The sequence below is a fragment of the Budorcas taxicolor genome, chromosome 16, assembly GCF_023091745.1.
Source record: "Budorcas taxicolor isolate Tak-1 chromosome 16, Takin1.1, whole genome shotgun sequence".
Classification (NCBI taxonomy): Eukaryota; Metazoa; Chordata; class Mammalia; order Artiodactyla; family Bovidae; genus Budorcas; species Budorcas taxicolor.
This window is the reverse complement of record NC_068925.1, coordinates 36,542,767-36,562,990: the sequence shown is the minus strand read 5'-3', so window position 1 is coordinate 36,562,990 and position 20,224 is coordinate 36,542,767. Positions and strand designations below refer to the sequence as shown.

At 38.6% G+C, this 20,224-nt stretch overlaps 1 protein-coding gene across 1 annotated transcript in view; it reads right to left on the bottom strand.

The window, feature by feature from the left end:
• Nucleotides 1-20,224, bottom strand: part of RGS7 (regulator of G protein signaling 7) — a 453,701-nt gene that overhangs the window by 180,465 nt on the left and 253,012 nt on the right. Inside the window, exon 2 of the mRNA XM_052654047.1 lies at nucleotides 1,917-2,013. Coding sequence (XP_052510007.1) covers nucleotides 1,917-2,013 — 97 coding nt within the window. The remainder of the gene's footprint in view (nucleotides 1-1,916; nucleotides 2,014-20,224) is intronic.

The window sequence follows — 20,224 nt, the reverse complement described above, 5'->3', positions numbered from 1 at the left end:
ATGATTCCTTATCCAGTAATATGAAATACAATAGTTCCTCTTTCTATGTAATTGGAGCAGCTCAACATATTACTGGTAAGGGCTTCCTTTGTTATCAAACTTGCTGAGAATAAGAATAGAACAGAGAGGGGAAAAAATGGACTGAATGGATTCTAGAGAATTAAGGGTGCTTTTTTGAGCCTAAAACTTGAGGCTAATAGAATACTATTCAGCCCATGTTTTCTGCATTGGCAGGTGAATTCTTTACCACTGAGCCACCAGGGAAGCTGGCTACGCACTATTGAATTGACCATAATCCCAGTTCAGACGGAAAACTTAGTGAACTTATGTGCCTGGATTCTGAATGCATTTCAGTTTACAGCCTTTGTATTGAAGTAGTTTAAGGAGATACGTTCTCTTTTTCAATGGTTGACAAAATAAGTAGTTTTCGCATTTTGTGTTTAAACGTAAAGCTGACTCTCTTGAGTTACTGATGGCAAGGAGTTTAATATTTACTTGAGGACATAGGACATATTAAAAGAGGGCATGGCAACTCACTCCAGTATTCTTGTCTGGCGAATCCCATGGACCAAGGAGCTTGACAGTCCACAGGGTCACCAAGAGTTGGACACGACTGAAGTGACTTAGCATGCACGCAAGCATAGGACATACAGAAAATAACTATAAGCCAAGGTGAGGTATAATAATAGAGGCAAAACAATAACCACAAATGTTTTGAGAGAACAGAGGAAAAGGTTCAGAATAGTTTTCTCCAAAGAGCTTTCTGACATAACCATTGAAGAATGGACAGTATTTAATGGTCAGAATGACCTGGAAGTCTGGAAGTGGATAAGTGATGAAGGAAGCCCCAGATGTGGGAAACTATATGGCATCACCAAGGAAGAACAAGAAACTAGAACAAAGTGGGCTTAAAAGACAGTAACAGGAAAAAAGAGAATACATTTCATTAGAGCAAAATATCATTCTATTTCAGCCTTCATCTGCTCCATTGCTCTCTCTCTTTCATCTGAGAGCAAGGCAGTTATTAAACACCAACATCTGGGCCTGCCTTCTTGTGTTCTGGTCCTAATTATTAGCACAGTCCCAAGGCTGAATTCTTCTCGATCACTGGTCTTCTTTTGATCCTTGTTCACAAGGAAGCATTGTACAACTCTTGCTGATGACTCTTATCAAGCACTGCCCCTCCACATGGTCAGCACTAGCCTCCTTATTATGCTTAATCACTGCTAAGGCTTTGGTCTTTCTGATTTTGTTCTCTTCTCTAAGCTGTGCAAGCCAAGGCCAGAGCACACCCGAGTACCCTGAGCTTGGCCGTTCATTGTCTCCTGGAGCCAGAACACATATTTCTAAGCACTTTCATCATAACATTCGTGGCAAACATGGTACATGTCTCCATATTTCCCACTGTATCAGAATTAAACTCTTTGGTTGGCTTTCAAAGACCCTCATTATTTGTCCCAACTCTAGCTGTTTCCATCTATCCACCCAGTTCTCAGCAGTTTGGTCCCTTCAAGTTCTACCTGCAGAGTTGGTTGGAGTAGTAGTCTTAAGCCTGATAAAATTCTTCATTTTTCAAACTCAGCTTATCACTACTCCTCAGGAACCCTTTCTTGACTCCCCATTGATTTCAGTCACCCTCAGACTTCTGTATATAATCTACATCATACTGGTTCATACATCTTTATTTTATATTATTTTCTATTATTTCACATTTATTTATTACATTTTTGCAATTAAATTTTGGTAAGATTATGATTTTTTTTTTGCAGTTTTGACTTGTTTTACTGTCAAGTATCCAACATAATGTTGACCTAATGAGTTAGAAAGAGCTTCAATAAGTAAATGGCTAGAACAGATTTTAAATAGTTTTGTGAAAAGTGCAGGAGGAAATACTGTTACACTGAATGCAGACTTACCAGAGAAGACACTAGGTATCTTGGAGAGGAAACTTTTGACAGTACGAATAGGAATTCCATTTTTTTCATCTTGCATGCGTGCTATGACGTCTTCCATCTAAATAACAATAATAAAATGATTAAAGCATTTTAAAAGTTGAACCTTTTGAAAAAAGTTCTCATAAGAATTTTGAATATCTGTTTTACTTAGCTAAGAATAATGCTATATTTTTGTCTTTCTACACTTCATCATATAAATATTTTCAGTTTGGTTAAAAGATGATTGAGAAAACAGAAAGATGGTTATTTTTGAGTCCACTAAGCTTAAGAATAATTTTGTGCTTAGAATATTGCCTCTCTCCTGTTTTCATATTCTTTGGTTATAAATGATAGAAAATATTGTGATAATAAGATCCACATTTCATTAGTGCTATCTCTTGAACTCAGTGCAAAAGAAAATAGAAGACTTAAAAGCATCAGTTGGGATTTCCTCTTCAAACAAGAGAGTTGCTATGATTAAAATTAACATTAACTTCTACAACCTGTGATCTGCCTAGAAATACAGGACTGTTGCTTCTCTTGTTCAGGCATTTACTAAAGTGAGATATGAAATGTACATGCATGAACACACATGTACACAATTAATAAAATAAATGTCACATGATAGCCTTTTGCCTATTTACTACCTTCCAAGATATGTATTTTTCTTTCAATTTGATTAGTACATTCTCTTCTGTTTCTATAAATTTTTCAGTTTTAAAGGGCTTTGCTTTACCAAGTCTAATATGAAATTTCGTTCTAAATAACATTTGTTCAAATCACAGCTTCAGACTTTTGTATGTGCTTCTAAACCTATGGCATATATTTACACACAAACATACATATGTTGTATGAACAGTATTAATCTCAAAATCTATTCATTTATGATCCTATAAATGGCTTAGTGGTAAAGAACCCATCTGCCAATGCAGGAGACACAGGAAATGCAGGTTCGATCTCTGGGTCAGGAAGATCCCCTGAAGAAGGAAATGGCAACCCACTCCAGTATTCTTGCCTAGGAAGTCCATCTACAGACGACTTAGCAACTAAAAAACAACAAAATTACTGATGCTGGATTCTAGACCAGACTTACGGAAGGCACTATGGATGTGAAAATGAATATAATACACTTGCTGCCTTCAAAAAAAATTCAGGCAATATTGAAAACAATGGTAAAATTTGAGTAAGGTTTCATTAAATAGTGTAGTACCAATATAAATTTCCCATTTTTGAAAATTATGCTATAATTACATAATATGCTGGAATTAGAGGAAACTGAGTAAAGGACATATAGAGAACTTTATGTATTATTTTTGCATCCTTTTCTGTGAATCTAAAATTATTCAAGATAAAACATTAAAAAAATTTTATTTTGTACTGGAGTGTAGTCAATTAACAATGTTGTGATAGTTTAGGGTGAGTGGCAAAGGGACTCAGCCATACATATTCATGTATCCTTTCTCCCCCAAACTCCCCTCCCATCCAGGCCACCACATAATATTGAGAAGAGTTCCATGTGCTATACAGTAGGTCCTTCTTAGTTATCCATTTAAAATATAGATGTATATATACGTCCATCCAAACTCCCTAAATATCCCTTCCACCTATTCTTCCCCTCAATGTCTAATTGTTTTATCAATCAATTATCAACCAATACAACTTCAGAACAATATTCAGTGAAGAAATCTTACTTGCCTGGGTAAGTATTTTCAGGTTTATTAACATGAGAAACTGAGATGTGGGAAGAATGGATATAAGCTCTTATTATCATTTATGACTCTCTGAACAAGCTACGTAAGTTTGCTAAGGCTTCATTTTCTCATGTATAAAATGCATATTATAATATTTATAATTACTCTTTCACAATATTTGTAGGATTGGGTTGGGGCAAAAGGGGTAATTTACTAAACCAGCTAGCATATATAAAGCACCATACATGAGCAGACAGCACATACTGGGCTTCCGATGTCTATAAACACCCCTGATACTTGGAGACGTGCATTTTCCACTCCTTAGGTCCCTTTTCCACGTGAAAGCAGCACCATCAGCTGAATTCTCCTGCCTCTCTCTGTTCCCTAATCCATTCCACTCTGGGGAACTGGGCTGACTTAAGTAGAAGGATTGGGAAAGAGAAATTGGCCTATTGGGCCCATCACTTTCCTGTGGGGAAGCCCCTACCCAAATCTGCTGATTTACAGAGGCCCACCCCAGTGGGTGAGTAGTCAGTTAGGTACTAGGTTTTAGGATTAAGTCTCCCGTGTTCACAAATACTCTTCAGTATAACAGCTTTGTCAGCAATCAAGGTGCTACTGTGATCTCTTACTGCTTTACTTTCTGGTTGTGAGTTTCAGTGGGTTCTGAATTCAGATAGGAAAGGAAGTCTTTTTTCTAAGATCAGACCCCCAAACACCCCAACATATTCAATTCCTCACATGTAGTAAATATATTTCATCCAATTACAGAATCATGAAAAAAGATCCACTTTTATGACTTTTATTTTGTTGTTGTTTGTCCTTCATTCATCTGACACAACATTCAGAAATGACGAATAAGCTGCTTTGCTTTACCTAATATCAGCCTGTAAATCTTTGTATGGTCAGCTTGGACATGGAAACCTCTCTGACTCTCACTTTAATCAGTTCAGCTCCCCAGCATGTAACAATCATCACCTCTGGTTTTGGGTGTGGAATTAAGGTCTGCCTCTCAGTCTGCTGAATTTCAAAGGACCAAGGTTATGAGTGTGGGAATTAAGAGTAACCTAGAGCTACCCCACGTCCGAGGTCAGGGGCAGCGGCCTAGAGTGCCAGGCTGCAATGGCGCAGGAACGGCCGAGAGGAGCTACCCTGCGTCCGAGGTCAGTGGCGGCCAGGAGGAGCTACCCCGTGTCCGAGGTCAGGGGCGGCCGGGAGAAGCCACCTCGGGAGAAGCAACAACAGAATGATCTCTGTTCGTCTCCAAGGCAAACCATTCAATGTCACAGTTATCCAAGTCTATGCCCTAACCAGTAACGCTGAAGAAACTGAAGTTGAACGGTTTTATGAAGACCTACAAGACCTTGTAGAACTAACACCCAAAAAAGATGGTCTTTTCATTATAGGGGACTGGAATGCAACAGTAAAAAGTCAAGAAACACCTGGAGTAACAGGCAAATTTGGCCTTGGAATGCGGAATGAAGCAGGGCAAAGACTAATAGAGTTTTGCCAAGAAAATGCACTGGTCATAGCAAACACCCTCTTCCAACAACACAAGAGAAGACTCTACACATGGATATCACCAGATGGTCAACACCAAAATCAGAATGATTATATTCTTTGCAGCCAAAGATGGAGAAGCTCTATACAGTCAACAAAAACAAGACCAGGAGCTGACTGTGGCTCACATCATGAACTCCTCATTACCAAATTCAGACTCAAATTGAAGAAAGTAGGGAAAACCGCTAGACCATTCAGGTATGAACTAATTCAAATCCCTTATGATTATACAGCGGAAATGAGAAATAGATTTAAGGGCCTAGATTCGAAAGATAGAGTGCCTGATGAACTATGGAATGAGGTTCCTGACACTGTACAGGAGACAGGGATCAAGACCATCCCCAAGGAAAAGAAATGCAAAAAAGCAAAATGGCTGCCTGGGGAGGCCTTACAAATAGCTGTGAAGAGAAGAGAGGTGAAAAGCAAAGGAGAAAAGGAAAGATATAAGCATATGAATGCAGAGTTCCAAAGAACAGCAAGAAGAGATAAGAAAGCCTTCAGCGATCAATGGAAAGAAATAGAGGAAAACAACAGAATGGGAAAGACTAAAGATCTCTTCAGGAAAATCAGAGATGCCAAGGGAACATTTCATGCAAGGATGGGCACGATAAAGGACAGAAATGGTATGGACCTAACAGAAGCATCACTATGAACAAAGCTAGTGGAAGTGATGGAATTCCTGTTGAGCTGTTTCAAATCCTGAAAGAGGATGCTGTGAAAGTGCTGCACTCAATATGCCAGCAAATTTGGAAAACTCAGCAGTGGCCACAGGACTGGAAAAGGTCAGTTTTCATCCCAATTTCAAAGAAAGGCAATGCCAAAGAATGCTCAAACTACTGCACAATTGCATTCATCTCACATGCTAGTAAAGTAATGCTCAAAATTCTCCAAGCCAGGCTTCAGCAATACGTGAACTGTGAACTCCCTGATATTCAAGCTGGTTTTAGAAAAGGCAGAGGAACCAGAGATCAAATTGCCAACATCCGCTGGATCATGGAAAAAGCAAGAGAGTTCCAGAAAACATCTATTTCTGCTTTCTTGACTATGTCAAAGCCTTTGACTGTATGGATCACAATAAACTGTGGAAAATTCTGAAAGAGATGGGAATACCAGACCACCTGATCTGCCTCTTGAGAAACCTATATGCAGGTCAGGAAGCAACAGTTAGAACTTGACATGGAACAATAGACTGGTTCCAAATAGGAAAAGGAGTACGTCAAGGCTGTATATTGTCACCCTGCTTATTTAACTTCTATGCAGAGTACATCATGAGAAATGCTGGACTGGAAGAAACACAAGCTGGAATCAAGACTGCCGGGAGAAATATCAATAACCTCAGATACGCAGATGACACCACCCTTATGGCAGAAAGTGAAGAGGAACTAAAAAGCCTCTTGATGAAAGTGAAAGAGGAGAGCAAAAAAGTTGGCCTAAAGCTCAACATGCAGAAAACGAAGATCATGGCATCTGGTCCCATCACTTCATGGGAAATAGATGGGGAAACAGTGGAAACAGTGGCAGACTTTATTTTGGGGGGGTCCAAAATCACTGCAGATGGTGATTGCAGCCATGAAATTAAAAGACTCTTACTCCTTGGAAGAAAAGTTATGACCAACCTAGATAGCATATTCAAAAGCAGAGACATTATTTTGCCGACTAAGGTCCGTCTAGTCAAGGCTGTGGTTTTTCCAGTAGTCATGTATGGATGTGAGAGTTGGACTGTGAAGAAGGCTGAGTGCCGAAGATGCTTTTGAACTGTGGTGTTGGAGAAGGCTCTTGAGAGTCCCTTGGACTGCAAAGAGATCCAACCAGTCCATTCTGAAGGAGACCAACCCTGGGATTTCTTTGGAAGGAATGATGCTAAAGCTGAAACTCCAGTACTTTGGCCACCTCATACAAAGAGTTGACTCACTGGAAAAGACTCTGATGCTGGGAGGGATTGGGGGCAGGAGGAGAAGGGGACAACCGAGGATGAGATGGCTGGATGGCATCACAGACTCGATGGACGTGAGTCTGAGTGAACTCCGGGAGATGGTGATGAACAGGGAGGCCTGGCGTGCTGTGATTCATGGGGTCGCAAAGAGTCGGACACGACTGAGCGACTGCATGAACTGAACTGAACTATGTGGTTGTATTTTAAAATCTTCCATTTTCTTGAGCCATAATTTCCACAGGAGGAAAAAAGTTTAAAAATTCATGTAAAAACAGGATTTGTATTCCAGATTGAAAATGTGATGATCAAAATGAATTCATCTGTTTTTTTTCTTAATTCAGATATGATCTATGCATGAACCTTATCATGAAATAGAAAGAGTAAACAAAATGAGAAAACAAAGATAAATTCAATCTAGTTTTTAAAAGCTAAGATCAGTCACAAAGGCCACATATAATAAAAAATCATTCTAAACTCATTCAAGCTTTCACTCAGAGTCTATTTTTAAAATAAGCAGGTTTTAACATGCTTGATTACCAGCATTCTCATTATAAGATTAGAAAATAAGAGCAGACAAACTAAATAGCAAGCTAGATAGGAAGAGACTAAAAAAGTAACTCTAATAAATGATAAAACCCTTTGAGATGATTTATTTTAAGGCTTCAGATGTCATAGCTTTAATTTAATTTAATACCTTTAATTTAAAGACTCAGATGTCCTACCTTTCAAATAAGACATGTATATATACATCTATCTATCTACCTATCTATCTGTATTTCTCAAAAAAAGGCAATGCCAAAGAATGTTCCAACTACCAAGCAATTGCACTCATCTCATGCTCTAGCAAAGTAATGCTCTAAATTCCCCAAGCCAGGCTTCAACAGTATGCAAACCGAGAACTTACAGATGCTCAAGCTGAATTTAGAAAAGGCAGAGGAACCAGAGATCAAATTTCAAACATCTGTTGCATTATATAAAAAACAAGAGAATTTCAGAAAAACATCTACTTCTGCTGTATTGACTATGCCAAAGACTTTGACTGTGTGGATCACAACAAAGTGTGAAAACTTCAAGAGATGGAAATACCAGTCCACCTTATCTGCCTCCTGAGAAATCCGTACGCAGGTTGAGAAGCAACAGTTAGAACCGGACATGGAACAACGGACTGGTTCCAAATTGGGAAAGGAGTACATTAAGGCTGTATATTGTCACCCTGTTTAACTTATATGCAGAGTACATCATAAGAAATACCAGGCTAGATGAAAGACAAGCTGGAATCAATATTGCTGGGAGAAATATCAATAACATCAGATATGCAGATGACACCAGCCTTATGGCAGAAAGCAAAGAACTAGAGTCTCTTGATGAAAGTGAAAGAGCAGAGTGAAAAAGCTGGCTTAAAACTCAACATTCAAAAAACAAAGATCATAGCATCCCAGGAAGATCATCACTTCCTGGCAAACAGATGGGGAAATGATGGAAACAGTAACAGACTTTATATTCAAGGACTCCAAAATCACTGCAGATGATGACTGCAGCCACAAAATTAAAAGATGCTTGCTCCTTGAAAGAAAAGGTATGACAAACTAGACAGCATATTAAAAAAGCAGAGACATTATTTAACCAACAAAGTTCCATATCGTCAAAGCTATGGTTTTTCCAGTAGTCATGTATGGGTATGATGGTTGGGTCATAAAGAAAGCTGAGTGCCCAAGAATTGATACTTTTGAACTGTGGTGTTGGAGAAGACTTTTGAGAGTCCCTTGGACAGAAAGGAGATTGAACCAGTCAATCCTATGGGAAATCAGTCCTGAATATTCATTGGGAGGACTGATGCTGAAGCTGAAGCTCCAATATTCTGGCCACCTGATGCAAAGAAATGATTTATTGCAAAGACCCTGATGCTGGGAAAGACTGAAAGCAGGAGGAGAAGGGGATGACAGAGGATGAGATAGTTGGATGGCATCACCGACTCAATGGACATGAGTTTGAGCAAGCGCCTGGAGTTGGTGATGGACAGGGAAGCCTGATGTACTGTTGTCCATGGGGTCACAAAGAGTTGGACATGACTGAGCAACTGCACTGAACTGAACTGAATCAACAACAGTGCAATATCTGTAAATTAATGTGATACAGTACATTAACAAAGTAAAGAATAAAAATTATATGAACATCTCAACAGATACAGAAAGAAGCATTTGACAAAATTCAATATCTATATATGATTTAAAACAACACTCAACAAAGTGAGTATAACAGAAACAAACCTCATGTAAAAAGACCATATATGATAAACCCACATAAGCGGTCACATGCAGTTGTGACAGCTGGACACTAAAGAAAGCAGAGGGTTGAAGAATTGATAGCTTCAAACTATGGTGGTATAGAAGACTCCTGAGAGTCCCTTGGACAGCAAGGAAGTCAAAACACATCAATCTTAAGGGAAATCAACCCTGAATACTCGTTGGAAGGACTGATGCTGAAGTTGAAGCTCCAGTATTTTGGTCATCTGATGCAAAGAGCTGACTCATTGGAATGTTCCTGATGCTGAGAAAGATTGAGGGCAGAAGGAGAAGAATGCATCAGAGGATGAGATGGCTGGATGGCATCACCGATGTGATGGACATGAACTTGGGCAAACTTCAGGAGATGGTGAGGGACAGAGAGGCCTGGTGTGCTGCATGGGGTCAGAAAGAGTCAGACACGACTGGGTGACTGGACAACAACAATGACAAACCCACAGCCAACAGCATACTCAAGGATGAAAAGAACTTCTTTCCTGTAAGATCACAAACAGGAAAAGGATGCCAACTCTCACTACTTTTATTCACCACGGTATTAGAAGTCCTAGACACAGCAATCAAGAAAAAAGAGGAATTCCAACTGGAAAAGAAGTAAAACAGTTATTTTCAAGTGACAAATTACCCAGAAAATCCTAAAGAAGTCACTGAAAAAAAAAAAATTAGAACTCATCAGTGAACTGGGCAAAGATGCAAGATTCAAAATTAATATATAGAAGTCTACTGCATTTCTACCAATTTACAACAAACTATCAGAGAAAGAAACTAAGAAAACTATCCCATTTACAATTGCAGCCAAATATAAAATACACAGGGATAAATCTAAGGAGGCAAAAGACCTGAACATGGAAAACTGTAAGATGCTGATGAAGGAAATGAAAACATAAACAGATGGAAAGACACACCACGGTCTTGGATTGGAAGAACTAATACTGCTAAAATACCATGCTACCCAAATTAATCTACAGCTTCAATGCAAGGTCTATCAAAATACACACTGTCTTTTTCACAGAACTAGAACAAATAATTCTAACATTTGTATGGAAATACAGAAGACCCACAAAAGCCAAAATCAGCTGTAGAAAGAAGAACAAAGCTGAAGGTATCACATTTCCTAATTTCAAACTGTACCAGATAACTACAGGCGTCAAAACAGTATGATGCTGGGACAAAACAAGCCACATAAATCACTGGAACAAAAGGGAGACCACAGAAACTATACCACAGTTACAGGGGAATTAATCTATGGGAAAGGATACAAGGATATAGAGTGAGGAAAAGATACCCTTAAACAAGGCCACTGTTGGGAAAACTAGACAGTTACATGCAAAAGAATCAAACTGAACTACTCTCTCACACCAAGCACAGAAATAAACTCAAAATGAATTAAAGATTTAAATGAAAGACCTTAGACCATAATACTTCCAGTAGTATCTTTGAGTCAGTGATGCCATCCAACCATCTTGTCCTCTGTTATTCCCTTCTCTTCCTGCTTTCAATCTTTCCCAACATCAGGGTCTTTTCTAATGAGTTGGTTCTTCGTATCAGGGGGCCAAAGTATTAAAATAGAGCTTCAGCTTCAGCATCAGTCCTTCCAATGAATATTCAGCATTGATTTCCTTTAGCATTGACTGGTTGGATCTCCTTGCAGTCCAAGGGACTCTCAAGAGTCCTCTCCACCACAATTCAAAAGCATCAATTGTTCAGTGATCAGCTTTCTTTATCCTCAACTCTCCCATCCATACATGACTATTTGAAAAACCAGCAGTCCAGCTAGAGCTGTAAATATAAGGTTAAGTTCCCTAAGTCTCATCACTACCCCAGGAAAACTTCAGATATAGAACACTGTCAAGAGATTTTTAAGACCAGAAAGGAAGGTGCACTGAGAAAGAAATTTAAGAGACAAGTGTACTTGCAGCATTGATCAAGTAGGAAAATATGGCAAACTTTTTGAGTTAGGTAGACAAGATCTGTATTCACTATGTGTTGTGTTTTTTCCCAGCCTGGAAGCACCAGGCAGTTCTTTGCCCATCTATATGCCTGAAGACCTAGAATCTGAACATTCTTATCAGGGCTCAGGAGTCAGAAATGTGAGATCCTTTTCAAGGACTATTAAAAAAAGTTTATCCAGTGGTTTCATTGATACATAGGTTCTCCTAGATTGGACTATTCATTCCTTCACAAAACTGCAAAAGACAATGACAGAGGAAGTACTATTCTGCCCAGGCTCCTTTCCCATCAGGGATTCCATAAGAGAATTAAGCCCTTCAAAATATGATATTCGTGATTGTTTTCTGAATTCTTTCAAAGTTGGTAGTGGGGTAGTGGCATTCTGATAGTATAGCAGTTAACTTTTTACATAAAATGGAACCCTCAGGCAATTAGGGTTTAATATTCTCAAAAAATCCTGGTAGAGCGTTCTGTTCCAGACGAGACCTGTCAGTGCATGGAGTGTTATTTTTGGAGTCACTAGCACTAGCTATGTTCTGTTTCCGCTGAGAAAAAATGAGGGCTTTAGATTAAGTCTGGGTAGAAGGGCTACGGGAATGATTTCACTATTGTTGTAACAAGAATGACCAAAACAATGTTTTATGATCACCACCACCAGATACGTGATTACTGTTTAGCCCAGGTTAATCCAGCCTGCTTAGCGTAAGAATTAATACTCTGTCTGTGCCTCCCATTTTGAAAAAAAATTAAGGATTATAACCTGAAGGTAAATCAAAAGCACTTTAAATGGACAAAAGCATACTCATGCTAATGATGAAGGTTTACCTACTTCAGAGGCACACTCTAAAAATAAAAATACGATGATTTGGCTATCTGCCTTATATTTCATGTTTTTCAAAGTTTTAAATTGGTTTTCACTGCTGCTGATGTTGATCTTCTCTGCATGAATTCCTTGGTTTACTTATTTCATAAAATGATTTTTAAAGTTCAGTTTCTTAGAATTCTTTTGAGGTCAATAAGTAAATTGTAGAAATCAAAAGGGGAAAAATTCCTCTTTTATCTGTGATAAAGCTACCAATTCAGGCATTACCAGGCAAAAATGGGTTTTATTTTTTCAAAAGCATTTGAATAGAAATATTAATGTTTCCAACCTACTGAACAGTTAGCTATAAATAAGGGAAAATTCCATGTGACTTTTCTGATTCACCCTTCACATGCAGAAGGTTGGAGATGGGGATTTGGCAAAAATCACCTCTTAATAACTGATATGTCTACCAAAAAAAGCTCTCTACACCGAGTTTAGTGCAGCTCTTCACTCACTCAACTCTACTCTTAAAAGAGAAACTAGGATACATAATAATCAAGGTAATGCAAAATTCCTATACAAATTAGGTCCAAAACTAGACACAAAATATATCACTTCTCATTGAATAAACATTTCTTTTATATCACCCATACTTTGATTTTTTTCCTCTTGAAAACAAAATTCTCATGCCAAGGAATTCAGAACTCCTAGCTGCCTTCTTCCTGACAATACTCAACAATTTCATGATAAAAAAATAGTTTGCCTTACTTCCTCCTAGAACATCTGTGTCTATTACTTTATAGTTAAAGCATAGATGTCACGTATAATTTCATGTATAGGTGGAATTTTTATAACAAAGCAAATAAACAAACATAACAAATCAGAAGCAGAATTATAGATACAGAGAACATACAGGTGGAGGGGAGTAGAGGGAAAAAGAAGTAGGTGAGGAAATTAACAGGTATAAACAGCTAGTTGCAAAATAAATGAGTCAGGAGTATGAAATGTACAGTGTGGGACACACAGTCAATAACTATATAATATTTTTGCACAGTGACATGTGACTAGACTTATCATTGTGGTTATTTTGAAATACAAAGCAATATTGAATCATTATGCTGTGTAACATGAATTAACAGTATTCCAGGGTAATTTTATATACTAAGAGCTCTCATCAAAAGGAAAAGTTGCTGCTTTGTCTTTAATTTTGTACCTATGAGATAGATGCTTACTAAATTGATTGTGTTAATAATTTCATGATGTACGTATATATGTTAAAAATCAGGCTGTAGGAGATCAACCAAGGTGGCAGACTAAGAGAAAATACTGAGATCACCTATCCCCCCAAAGACATCCAAAACACAACTGTAGGAGGAGTCAAGGAGGCAGCAGAAGAGGATGTGGAATTCGTTGCTTCTCACAAGTACATCAACAATATATCACAAATGGAACAATTCTCTCAGAGCTCCTATTGAACTTTAGTGGAAGGAAGACATCAAATACCTAAAAGGATGAGAAAAATCTCCTTGCAACTGGGTAGGACAAAAGAAGGGGAAAAAAAGGAAAAGAGGGATCAAAAAAGGAACCAGAAATCATAGTGGGGAGCTAAAGGTGAGGAGAGCTGAAGGGGAGGAGAGTTCCCCACACTCAGAAAGAGAATAAAGGATTTGTCTTTCCCCAAGACAATTTTTTTTTTTTAAATTTAAGCTCCAAAATCACTGTAGATGGTGACTGCAGCCATGAAATTAAAAGATGCTTGCTCCTTGGAAGGAAAGCTATGACAAACAATGTATTAAAAAACAGGGACATCACTTTGCTAACAAAGGTCTGTATAGTCAAAGCTATGGTTTTTCCAGTAGTCTGTACAGATGCTAGAGTTGGACCATAAAGAAGGCTGAGCATGGAAGAATTGATGCTTTCGAACTGTGGTGCTGGAGAAGACTCTTGAGAGTCCATTGGACTACAAGGAGATCAAACCATTCAACTTTAAAGGAAATGAAGCCTGAATATTCACTGGAAGGGACTGATGCTAAAACTGAAATTCCATTACTTTGGCCACCTGATGCAAAGAGCTGACTCATTGGAAAAGACACTGATGCTGGGAAAGATTGAAGGCAAAAGGAGAAGGGGGCAGCAGAGGGTGAGATGGTTGGACAGCATCACCGATTAAAAGGACATGAATCCGAGCAAACTCCAGGAGATATTCAAGGACAGAGGAACGTGGATTGCTGCAGTCCATGAGGTCGCAAATAGTTGGACATGAGTTAGTGACTAAACACAACAACAAAAACAAAGGTATTACGTGGAAAATGTTTCTTGGGATCTTAAATATTTGAGGCATGGTCTTGCCGTTTTGCTTCATGAACCACAATCTAGATGTCAGGTGGAATGCTATGTCCTTGGAGTTTAATGTAGAATTTCTTTGACCTTCCAATGAATGATATGAGGAAGTTTTATGCTGTTCTGGGATATCGGCTAATCTCTTCCTGGCTCAGATTTATACAGACAGAGGGTCATCATTCTGTGTCTGCATATAGTGAGCTCAAGATCAACAATTACATAGCTCTCCATAAGAATGCTACTCACATCAATTAAAGGTTTTCTAGAATTCACTCAGTATTTGAGAAGATAACATGGAGAAGGCTGCTCTAGGTCTCTGTCCCTCCTTTTCCCTTATCCAAATGCTTCTGATGCATGTATGCATGTTCGCATGTGTGTGTGCGTGCACACACACACACTGACTTCATCCCTCCTTTCTTCTGCAGAAAAGTCATGGGTTTCTCCTTGGCTCTCCTGAACATTAGCTTCTTCCCCCACACTCAGCCTTCAGCTTCTATTCCAAGCATGCGTTCTCAACCAAGTCAATTCTCTATTTAAGAAAAGTTCTCATGCCAGCTGCAAAAAGAATAAAGCAATCATCCTATTTTTCAGAACTAATTTAGACACACAGTAGGTGTTTAGAATATAACAGATACATACATATTTATTTCTCTGAGTATAGAGGCTTCTCTGCGCTGTGAGCTGGCATGGAAACAGCCTAGGTTGACAGAGAGTTTTACACACACACACCATTTAATTAATAAAGGGAAAGGCATATATTAATTCCCCTTAACTACATAGATCTCAGTTCCTCTTAGGAATATGAACTTCAGACATTATCTCACAGTTGCCCTCTAACAAAGGAAAAATGCTCTTATTTTCAATGTGCAGAGAGAGAGAAGAGGAGACATAAGTGGATTAAATGACTCCAAAACTGGCCTGCAGGCAGCAAAGGGCAGAATAACAGCTAGAACCTGGAGTTTTAAAAACCCCAGTCAAGGGCCAGGAGACAATGTTGTCTCACCAACAAAAAAGTTATCAAATTTTGCGCTTTCTCTCAAAATCGCTAAAATCTGAGGTTTCTCCCATTTGTACTTATTGGGGTAGTATGCACAGCATGTGGTTCAAACTAGGCTCTAGAGCAACACTGTTTGGATAAAAATCACAGATCTGCTATTGTAGCTTCTGATCTTGAGAAACTTAGTCAACATTTTATCACCTCAATCTCAGCATCTGAAAAATAGAAATGATAAATAATAGTATCCACCTCACAGAGCTATTGTGAGGATTAAATGAGTTTACACCCTCCTACCCCCAGCTCCCCATACACCTACCACAGAGCTTAGGAAAGTGCCTGGTACAAAAAAACAGCACATAACTGTTGGCTATAATTATGTCTTCTTTTCAAATTGCTCATTCTTTTTTAGCAACCCTGAGTCGATTTTTTTTTTCTCTTGGTGACAGCATTGTCTAACTACAGAAACCAACCTTGCAGAATTCTAAGCATATGATTAAATCGAACATATTACCATTTTATTGTTCACGTCCCTCCTTTCTTTTCATTCTTTTTCCTATCACTTCCCTTTCTTCCTTCCTTTTTTATTTCCTTTCTTCCTTCTTTCCTCCCCTCCAGAAATACTTCCTGAGTGCCTACTAAGTGTACTACACATGCATGCTAAGTCAATTCAGCCATGTCTGACTCTTTGGAACCCTATGCACTGTAGCCTGCCAGGCTCCTTTGTCCATGGGATTCTCCAGGCAAGAGTACTGGAGTGGGTTGCCATGCCCTCCTCCTTGGGACTTCCCAACTCAAGGATCAAATCCACAACTTTTAAGTCTCTTGCACTGGGAGGCGAGTTCTTACCACTGATGCCACTGGGAAGCCCCATGTGCATTATGGTACAGTATTAAACTAGGTACAGTAGTAAAGATGAAATAGCCATTTAAAAAGAATTTCCATACTATTTTATCAATTAAATTTAAAATAGAAGTAAATACTTGAACAAGGTAGACTGCCAACTATGGTACTAACATGCATCTAGGTATATACATCTAGATGTAAAAACATAGTTTTAGAGACTTTTCTCTGCAAAAATGTAACATATTTCATAAATATATAAGGATAAACAAATCTTTAGCTTCAAATGGAAATATAGAGAGATATGTAACTAAAAGGTCAGAAATGACTTCACTATATCAAAAAATTTAAATTATAAAACACATATATTTATGTAAGTATATATGAATATTCTACAACTCTACAAAATATTTCAAAATTATTTCGCAAAGCAATTGCTCAAAAACTGACTACTTAAATGTTATTTGAACATACAGAATAATAATAATAATAAAATAGCTCATCAGAGAAGTAGGTAGGGAACTTTACAAAAGAGGTGGGAACTCTATTAAGATTTTTTCAGTTTTGGATACACTCACATTTTCATCCTCTATCCTATATGCTCTCTTAAGCTCAGAAAGAAGACAAATTAAATAATGCTTAAACAACTAAATGATTGTATTGATGTTCCTACCAAGAAATAGTGACAGAAGGACAGCTTCCATTTATGTGCCAATTAACACTATGGAGAAGGGGGAAACATAACTTTATCAAAATTATACTTTTCTAATACTTTGAATGTGTGGATCACAACAAACTGTAGAAAATTCTGAAAGCAATGGGAATACCAGAACACTTGACCTGCCTCTTGAGAAACCTGTATGCTGGTCAGGAAGCAACAGTTAGAACTGGACATGGAACAATAGACTGGTTCCAAATAGGAAAAGGAGTACGTCAAGGCTGTATATTGTCACCCTGCTTATTTAACTTATATGCAGAGTACATCATGAGAAACGCTAGGCTGGAAGAAACACAAGCTGGAATCAAGATTGCTGGGAGAAATATCAATAAGCTCAGATATGCAGATGACACCACCCTTATGGCAGAAAGTGAAGTGGAACTAAAAAGCCTCTTGATGAAAGTGAAAGAGGAGAGTGAAAAAGTTGGCTTAAAGCTCAACATTCAGAAAACTAAGATCATGGCATCTGGTCCCATCACTTCATCGGAAATAGATGGGAAAACAGTGGAAACAGTGTCAGAGTTTATTTTGGGGGGCTCCAAAAATCACTGCAGATGGTGATTACAGCCATGAAATTAAAAGACGCTTGGAAGGAAAGTTATGACCAACCTAGACAGCATATTGAAAAGCAGAGACGTTACTTTGCCAACAAGGTCCGTCTAGTCAGGGCTATGGTTTTTCCAGTAGTCATGTATGGATGCGAGAGTTGGACTGTGAAGAAAGCTGAGCACTGAAGAATTGATGCTTTTGAACTGTGGTGTTGGAGAAGACTCTTGAGAGTCCCTTGGGCTGCAAGGAAATCCAACCGGTCCATCCTAAAGGAGATCAGTCCTGGATGTTTATTGGAGGACTGATGCTAAAGCTGAAACCCCAATACTGGAGGGATTGGGGGCCGGAGGAGAAGGGGACGACAGAGGATGAGATGGCTGGATGGCATCACCGACTCGATGGACATGAGTTTGAGTGAACTCTGGGAGTTGGTGATGGACAGGGAGGCCTGGCATGCTGCGATTCATGGGGTCGCAGAGTCGGACACGACTGAGCAACGGAACACTTTGAAAAAGAACTTTCCAAATAGAAGTCGAAAAAAGAAGTGAGTTTTTCACCCTCAGTCTCAACACTGAAATCAACCATAAGATTTATCTGCAAAATGCCATAAATAACTCGTGTGTTCAAGTGCACTTGGCTATTGGCCACCAGAAACAAACAGGAAAAACACACACACACACACACACACACACACACACACACACAAAACAAAACTGAACAAAAATTCTTTAAGCAGTAAAATAACAGATTATTTTTGTCTGTTCTAAGATCTCACAAAATGAGAGGCCCTGAGATAGAGTGGCTTGAGATCTGGTTACATCTTTGTGACCTTCATAATCATAGGGTGGCTGCAACAGTTTCAGGCATCACATTTCATACTCCAGTTTGAAATACAAACAAAATGGGCCTAGCACTTACTTGTGCTTCCTCCAAATAGCAAAGAAATGTTCCTAGCAGCCCTATAAAGGAGATCTCTTAAGGTCAAATCAGCCAGAATTTGGTTACATGTGCTTGATTAGCCCATCACTGGCAAAGAGAATGGAATACACAAAATCAGCCACCCAGAAAGCAGTGGTTCTCAAACTTGAGTATGCACTGGAGTTATCTGGAGAGCTTATTAAAATGCAGATTTATGAGTTTGCATTTTCAAAAAGCTCCTAGGTGATGCTGATCCTTGTAAGCATGCTTTGTATTGCTCTAAAGCACGACTGAGTATGAATGCCTACATAAAACTGGGTGTGTGTGCAGGGGTCAGGGGAATAACTCTTAGGTAATCAACCAAAGTTCATCTCAGATATATTATTAAAACTGCTTTTCATCCATTACTTTTAGATCAAATTAATGACATAACTGAATATCTTCTAGGTATTTTAGAATCACAAGCTTTTGATGTATATAACTACTGATATATCTATCTGAATCTAGGGCAAGACTATAACTCAGAAAGTTGCTATCACTGCTCAGTAAACAGTCTTCAAATCATCAGTGTTACTGCGTGAAAGTGAAAGTCTCTCAGTTGTGTCCAACTCTTTGCGACCCCATGGACACAAAGTCCACGGAGTCCATGGAATTCTCCAGGCCAGAATACTGGAGTGGGTAGCCTTTCCCTTCTCCAGGGGATCTTCCCCACCCAGCGATCAAACCCAGGTCTCCCACATTGCAGGCGGATTCTTTATCAGCTGAGCCATCAGGGAAGCCCAAGAATATTGGAGTGGGTACCCTACCCTTCTCCAGTGGATCTTCCCAACCCAGGAATCAAACCGGGGTCTCCTGCATTGCAGGTGGATTCTTTACCAACTAAGCAATCAGGCTTTCTATAGATGGAGCCATTACTTCTATTTAGAATGAGCATTATTTGGCTGACTTTAAAAAGGAGAAGAAAACGAGGCTGGGGTTACAATTTTTTCTAGCCCAGCAAGCATTCACTTGGTAACCACTTTAAAGTAAAAAAATTCAAAACAATGCACTTCACCAGATGCTCCTTTAATTTTCCAGGGATTAATTTGAGAGTTAATTACACATTTTAAGTGATTAACAACAACAAAGAAAAAAAGCACTAAGCTCTCTACTGATGCTTTGAATTGTACTATGGACCATTGTTCATTCTCATTTTCAAGAACCAGAATCATTTTGACTCACAAAAAAAGTCCTGGAATGAATCTCCCTTCTACTTGGCAACATTTACTTGTTGTAATGAGCAAGTAATTACTTCTATAAATTCTATAGGAAGCTTTCAATTATTCATGTCTATTAAAAAGAAAGGAGACAATAAGAAAAAGGCAAAGATAAAATCAGTCATGACTTCATGCCAAAAAATACATATTTCTTAGTCAATAACTCTAAAATCTTTTTCCTAACTATATAGAATTGCTAACAACAAACACCAGTAAACATTTTCTGTTAAACCACCAAGCATCCTAAATTTGCAAGCCACTTAACTTTCTTGAACACCATTTTCTTACCTGAATGAAGCATTAAGGGTTTGGATTGAATGTCTTTGCTTTTTAATATTCCTTTCAAATACAGTCTAAAGGTGACAACTCCTTCCCCTGCACCATTCATCTTTGGAGATAAGTGTTAATAGCAATTAAATATGAAATGATAGGA